The 7,658-nt window shown below is 45.8% G+C and overlaps 1 protein-coding gene across 1 annotated transcript; it reads right to left on the bottom strand.

Moving 5' to 3' along the window:
* Positions 1 to 2,924: 2,924 nt before the first annotated feature.
* On the bottom strand, positions 2,925 to 4,932 carry LOC123145650 (1-aminocyclopropane-1-carboxylate oxidase 1). The gene is made up of 3 exons (XM_044565119.1): positions 4,693 to 4,932; positions 4,337 to 4,566; positions 2,925 to 3,686 (listed from the first exon to the last, which is right to left on the bottom strand). Exons 1-3 carry the CDS (start codon positions 4,822 to 4,824, stop codon positions 3,053 to 3,055), a joined length of 996 nt encoding a protein of 331 aa, XP_044421054.1. The 5' UTR covers positions 4,825 to 4,932; the 3' UTR covers positions 2,925 to 3,052.
* Positions 4,933 to 7,658: the final 2,726 nt, after the last annotated feature.

Raw genomic sequence — 7,658 nt, forward strand, 5'->3', positions numbered from 1 at the left:
TCTCCCGGGGGAGTGCGACTGGTGCCACGACGACCGAGGTCAGTGCGACAGGCCTCACCTGGACGAAGATCGGCGCTTCAGTATTAAGCTGGAGGAGACCTTCGATGTTGAAACGGTACGCAACGACGACAAGTGTTATTTTTTCATAATTAAGCACGACTTCAACTATTTCAACGTGTACTTTTCATCTTTTACAATTCGGCTAGCTTATCCCATGCCATGCAAGACGCTACGTCTTGGAGAGGATGGGTTTTGAAGACCATGAAAGTATGGAAACAAAGAAAATTCACCTAAGGACCCATCATGATATAGATTTTGAAGTAAATCTGTATAATTCTGAGAGCGTAACCCATTTTGGTTGCAAAAATTGGGAAGCATTTTGCAAGATGTATGGTTTTGATGAGGGTATGCTTGTCACCATGGATCTTGGTGATCCTGACATCGAGCAAGACAATATGGACATTTGGGTCCTTGTTGATACGCCTCCAATTCTACCGCTATGTGAGTTTCTCAAACATAGTTATTAGCTAATTTATATTGTTCATTTCAAAATAGTTGACAGCTTATTTTCATTGACAGCTTATTTTGATTGTTCAAACAATGTGCGGAACATGGTAGACAGAACCTACTACACCGATGGCTCTGAGTTAACTTATAATGAGAAAACTCATCTGGTCGGATTTTGTACTGATCTTGAGAATTACAATATCTATTGTAAAACTCCTCCACATTATGGTCAATACGTGCCACTAGTGCACGTGTTGAACTACGGTAACTACTATGGAGATACCCTGGTAAGATTTCTTACTATTACGACATCCGTGCATCTTTTGCATACTTCTAAAACTAGTACATCATTGCTAACTATGAAGTTATTACTATGTTTTTAACAGATAATCCCAGAGGATTGTGTGCCTCATTTGATGTATCAGAATGGTAGGCTTGATGTTTTGAACATACAACCAGGTCATCCTACGAATCTCAACTGTCCATACCGGATTTCTAAAAGAAGTGGAGACATGCAAATCAAAGAATGGAAAAAATGTATGGACAGTCGCAAGGAGGTTCTTGGAAGCAAAAGGAAGCGAAGCACAAGAATTGGAGACAGGATGATCTCCATTCTCCATAATGGAGAGTCAGGGTCTATATTGTTTTATGCTATTTTACCTTAAAGAGGGTATTTCGGTCCTACCTAATACTGATGATCATGTGCTAAGAACAATTAAGTAGGGTTGGTTCGATGACTATGAGGATGATGATCGTATGACTGGTTATTAATAACGAGTAGAAGTTGTATGATGATGATTAGTAGGACTTGTTATTATATATGATGATGCATGATGCGCGCATGAAGAGTTATTATATATCAGCGGGTGAATGAACATGGATTGGATTAAAGTGAAGCCAACATGCATGTGGTACATGTCGAAAGCAGTACAATCCAAACTTGATCAAGTTAGGATTAGTATTACTTTCAACATGCACCACATGTTGCCTTCACTTCAATCTAAGCCATGTTTAGGCATAGCAGTACGTAGCGTTGGTAAACCAAGCACGGAGATATAAGAGAGGACACTTCTCTCTAATAGCTACCTAATAACAACCTAAATTAACCCCAAAACCCCTAAATCAGCCCCTTTAAAAAAACAAACACCTCAGCTCCAGCCAAATGCTGACGCGTGGATGCCTATTGGTCCCGGTTGGTGTCACCAACCGGGACCAAAGGCCCCCCGGCCTGGGCTGGCCGCAGCGGCCACGTGGAGGCCCATCTGTCCCGGTTCGTGTAAGAACCGGAACTAAAGGGTTAGGGCATTAGTAACGACTCTTTAGTCCCGGTTCAAAAACCGGGACAAAAAGGCCCTTACCAACCGGGACAATAGGCCCTTTTTCTACTAGTGTAGCACTCCTGTCTGCCGACGTGATTCGACCTGATCAACATAGTTTTGTCACTTTGGACAAAAGTAGGTGTGTCGGATCCCATCAGTACCTGCTCCATCGAGGATGGTGCAATAAATTTTTTCCATTGCATTGGCGGAGCCATGAATTTGTGTGTTGGTATTTATTGTGAAAAGAAAGTGCAACAATTGTTCAGTTGTTGGCATGCATAGTTAATAACTCATATTGTATACGACATCCATCTAGGTGAGTAAGTCATTCGCTTAGTGTTAGGTCATCGATTTAAGGAATTAAATATGTGTTATATGTCATGAAAAGTATATCACTAGATTTCTACATGAATGTAGTTTCTAAATATATATTTTTGTCACATATAATACATATTTAGATAGTCAAATCGTTGACCTAAAACTACGCGAATGACCTATTCACCGAGACGGAGATACCTATGTTCTTCATTTACTCGTAAACGATGTAACGATTTTGGACCACAATAGCAAGCGAGCGTTCTGGGTAGCATGGCATCTGTGAATGTCTTTTACAGCAATTTCTTCAAGCACACATGACAATTTCTTCAAAACCACATGGCAAATTCTGGCAGACAATGGATTTGTTGTGAAAATTGCCGTGTTCGCTTGTAGTTGTCATACTGCCGACATATCAATTGCCGCGAAAAATGTTCGTTTGCCATCAACAGCCAGCGAACATTCGTTGAATAACATTACCCATGTTTTTTTTTCGAAAACATAAAATTTCAGTAACCAGAATGCTCAGCAGATCAACTCGCTAGCAACCATATCAGAAACAAAAAGTTGTTTTGAACCTAACCAAAACATATAGTGGCTTCAACCATACGGTACCCGTATTGCGGAAGCACATGGGCAACAGAATTACATGACCGACGACAGAAAATAAACGTAAATGTGTCAAAAGTCGCCATGCAAACGCTAGCTCCTAGCTTCACGTAACAGCACGCCATAATCCGCAAAAGAGAAATCCCCGGAATTTAGTGCTCGGACAAGAATCTGTGAGTCGGACTAGAAAATACATTACCCATGATTTTTGATAAGCAATAAAGCTAACCGGATACATGGCACGCCCAAAAGAAAATAAAGCACGTCTCAAAATATTCTTGTCCTCGATCGGCGCGGCGTTATCACGCGGTGGCGATGGGCGCGGCGTCTGCCTTCATGGCCTTGAACCGTGGCTCCTTGGCCTCGAACTTGTAGCGCACGTACAGGTTCATGTAGTCCTCGAACACGAACCTCGGGTACACGGCGGTGCCCTCCTCGCCCTCGTTCCTCTCAGCAGCGTCGGCGGCGCCCACGAGCGCCGGGGCCGGGAATATGATGGCGTCGGCGCCGGGGTTGTAGAAGGAGGCGATGGACATGCGGTTGCCGTCGGGGCGGGTGAGCACGCGGTGCATCACGCTCTTGTACCGCCCGTTGGTGATCACCTCCAGCTGGTCGCCGATGTTGACGACGATGGCGTGGCGCATGGGCGGCACGTCCACCCATGCCCCGTCCTTGAGCAGCTGCAACCCGCTCACCTGGTCGTCCTGGAACAGCAGGATGACGCCGCCGGCGTCGGTGTGCGCGCGGAGTCCGTCCACCATGTCCGGCCGCGGGCACGGCGGGTAGCTGCTGACCTTGGTGCCGAACGTCGGGCCCCTGGACCCGGCGAAGGCCCGCTTCAGGTAGCCCTGCTCCAGACCCAGGTTCTCGCACAGCAGGTCCAGCACCTTCTCCGCCAGCTTCTCGATCTCCGACGCGAATTCCTTCATCACTTGCCTGCAACGACGACACGAAAAAAGCAGCTTTTGTTATCAGGAATAACTTGCTAAAAAAAGTGATTCCAATCGTGTTGGTCACTACTGTGCTTAATTTAGGATTCTGATGTGGGCAAGCAATCTTATCTCCTGTTGATATCCTAGTAGCACTACTATATCTGCTGCATTTTTTCTTTTTGAGCTGCTGTGTCAGGAATGACTTTCTGACAGTACAAAATGAGAGGCTGTTTGTTTTCAGGGACTTATTGGTTTAGGGACTTAAAGAAGTCCCTATAAGTCCCATCTAAACCAAACAGAAGGGACTTATAGGGACTTAAAGTGGGCATTTGAGACTTATCAAATAAGACTCTTAAGGAGAGTCTTATAGGGACTTATAGTTGTAATATGGTCTTATAGGGACTTATAAGTCCCAATAACCAAACATGTAGAAACTTTTTAGGGACTTGAAACTTATAAGTTGGGACTAAAAAAAGTTCTAGGACTTGTGAACCAAACAGGGCCTGAATCGTCTCTGTACTTTTTCGACTAATACTACTAGTTATTCTGTCCAATCTGGTGCTATCTCTTGGTCTCTTATGTTATTATTAGTTAGTTAGTGACCAAGTAGCAGTAGCTAATTGGAGTACTAAGGAATCAGGCGTACGTGCATACCTGTAGTGGTGGTCGAGGTCGGGCAGGTCGGCGAGGTTGGAGGCGGGGAGGTGGCGGACGAAGAAGGTGCTCTCCCAGTCCACGTCCTTCACGTCGGCGCCCTTCTCGCCGGCCTCCAGCGTCCGCGCGGCGAACTCCTTGAACTTGTCCTCCCGGCACGCCGCGTAGTGCGCCTTACTCACCCGCTCCACCTCGTCCATCAATTTGTGCGAGATGCCATGGTTCAGCAGCTGCAACCAGAATTTATAAGTGCGCCGGTCAGTTAATCATGTCAAGAATCGTACTTATGCCTGCTTTCTATAAATCATACATATATCAAGAATAATGAAGCAGTGTGATGTGAGTGGCAGTGGCACCTCGAAGAATCCCCAGTTCTTGCAGGCGTCGTGGATGACCTCCATGGCCGCGCCCCTCTCCCCGGTCTCAAGCTTCTCCATGTTTATCACCGGGAAGTTCAACGAGACAGCAGCATTAGCAGGAATTGCCATAGCTCTCGATCTGATGCCTCGCTCCCTCTCTCACTCTCGCGCTGTATGCGTGTTTGTGCTGCTTAGCTGAAGCAGAGAGTATGTTGAGTGTGCGCTTTGAGGCCGGTGTGGAGTGCCCAATTTATAGGCGCGCGAGAGAGAAGACCCGCCGGATGCCACCTAACTGCAATGACCTAGCCGGGACGTAGGAGATTACGACACAACTTAATTAATTATAATTACTATGGAGTACTACTTTGGTCAATCAATATGGAACGGAGAACAAAGCTGTCTGGACGTACAAAGCAACTGGGGACGAAAGCAACCGAGATGTTAGCAAATCGGATCAGCGTGCGTGCGCGCCGCAACTTCGTGTAGCTTACCTGATCGACATACATACTCTAACTAAGTTGTCTCCAAGAATATCGCTTCTTGCTGATCAATATGCTCTGATGGAGACGGAGCAGTATGATAAGTACTAAGTGATAGGCTGATAGTCTACGCTAGCCATTATTTCATGTATACCTAATAACCTAACCTAAGTAGTGTTGATTGATGAACTCTATGCCGTACGGACGGAGTTGTCTCTTACTTTACTTTACAGGTTGATAATGACAAGATTAGGCGTGGTGCACCTGACCCAGGGTACATATAGTGGAGTTCTGCTGTCAACAAATATATGGCACTCCTCCAACTTAACATCGATCACTTGACTGCTGCTGTCCGGGGACACCGGTCGATTGTGTCTGAAACATTGCACGTACCGTGATCTATCCATGGATGGCTAGCTAGAGCTAGCAAACTTTCGGGTGTTTACCGGATAGGCGCTGTCTGTCCTACTCAGCGACAGCCAGCAGCAGTAGCTAAATGGCATGTAGATCACTTATTGTCCAGACTCCTGTGTGCCGGTCGACTTAAAAGTGGGAATGGGAACACTCCTGTACGCATCAAGCTGCATGGTGCTTGGCAGCTGGACGACCAGACCCCGGCCCTGTCCCAGATCCACCCATGGATGGACAGCTCGAGCTAGCGCCTTCCTCTTCATCGTCCCTGGCCTGATCTCTATTCTCATCAGCGTGTGCGTGTCCATCACTTTTCCTTCTCCGTGCGTGTAATCTTTCCTTTCACCTTTTTCCCTCATGGTAGGGGCCGGGTTAAAGTTCGGTTCTCTTGTCCACTACGACCCATGACATTGTCCGAGAACTTGTCTTGAGCGGTTAAAAGAAACAGATTTGCTAATTCTAATCTAGATGAGAACTAACAACTTCTCATGTAGATGAGAATTAACAAAATCTCATATAACTCGTACATCCACTAGTTAACCCAGATGCAGAGGCCGGGGGTATATCTTCCTTTTAAAAAAAAAACCATTATTAGTTAACCAAACAAGAAAAAGAAAATAAAAAAACTCCATCAATATCTGCATAAAATCAAATGTTGTACGACTTAGATGAGACTTAGTCAATTTTATTTAGATGTGAGCTAGTCACACCCTAAAAAAAACAGTAGAGGGAGGGGGAAGGATCAAGTTCTACTCATCACCAAGAAACCCACCACGAGAACATGACTTGGATACCTCCCGTGGGATGGGAGTGTGTTTGGTCTCTGGCCAAGTTTACCGTGCCAAAAATTAGCTGGCAAAAAACATGTTGCTAACATTGGCTAAAAACATGAATTATAGTTACCATGACATGCCACACAACTGGTATCATCCAAACAAGGATCACATTTTGGTCATGTACAAAAAATGTTTTTTTTTATAAACGACATTTTTATTCACTCAAAATGGATCATTAAGAGGATACAAAACATGATGAGTACATATCCGACCTTTGCACTACTATAATGCACACAGCCAATAGTAATGCACACAGACAAAAGTATAACGTCGATAAAAAAGCAAAGTCATACTAAACCGAAGACAAGCAGAGAAAAAAGTAAAGAAGATCTACCCCCGAACAGTTGTTGACACAACGAAGATGTTCAAGTGCACACAATTCGGACGTGGACACAACCATACTAACTGAAAGTCGTGCAAACATGAAGCAGACAATCTGGTCGCCGAGAGCCGTCTTTGGAGCCAAGAGCATCCATCGATGCATGATCGCGATTAAACTGGTGAGAAAATGGACCACCTAAACCCCCATTGGGAACGTGTCGGCAATCTCATGCTTACATCACTAGTGTACATCCATGGTAAATCTGGACATTGCAACTTGCCCCTAGACAATATACCACGAGTCATCACTTCATCGCCATGGCCACTACCAACTCTGTAAAGCATGTGGCTCATTACCTAGCTATCCGCATAGTCCACTTGCATCACCAGCACAGGCGTCGCGCACCACCTCCTCAACACCACATCGCCGCGATGGATTGCCACTACTTGCTACCAAGCACCACCTCCATACAGCAGCCACCCAAAACAAGGCACCGGAGAGACGGGGAAAGCCGCACGTTGATAGGGTAAACTATGGTGGCAATCCAAAAAAATACAACATGCATCTCCTTTCCACCGTTGTCCTTTGTCCGAATACCATCTCTTGGAAGTACCATGCATTCGACATATAGGGCGTGTTTGGATGCTAGGGTCGCTTCAGGCTGCATCGTATCTAGCATGCTGGCTGAGCCTGGCCTGGCTGAGCTAATGCAATGAGAAACAGAGATGTGTGTTTGGTTTGCTTGTATGCCGTGGGACTGGTTGAGTTGAGATTGTGTTTGACAGGCTGTACGAGAAACCTGCGAGCTACTTCCCAAGGCACGACGGCGACTAAAATTTTCAGGCCAAGCCGGCACCAGCGCGTCTCCAATGGTGGGCGCCGCTCCTGCCAAGCATGCACATCATCCATGCGAGC

The sequence above is a fragment of the Triticum aestivum genome, chromosome 6D, assembly GCF_018294505.1.
Source record: "Triticum aestivum cultivar Chinese Spring chromosome 6D, IWGSC CS RefSeq v2.1, whole genome shotgun sequence".
Lineage (NCBI taxonomy): Eukaryota > Viridiplantae > Streptophyta > Magnoliopsida > Poales > Poaceae > Triticum > Triticum aestivum.

What these genes read in the sequence shown, in the direction of transcription:
- LOC123145650 (XM_044565119.1), bottom strand. Translation starts at nt 4,824, where the DNA reads ATGGCAATTCCTGCTAATGCTGCTGTCTCGTTGAACTTCCCGGTGATA. An exon ending in AGAACTGGGGATTCTTCGAG is followed by an intron (nt 4,567 to 4,692) that starts GTGCCACTGCCA and finishes TTCTGGTTGCAG; the next exon opens with CTGCTGAACCATGGCATCTC. An exon ending in GACCTCGACCACCACTACAG is followed by an intron (nt 3,687 to 4,336) that starts GTATGCACGTAC and finishes TCGTCGTTGCAG; the next exon opens with GCAAGTGATGAAGGAATTCG.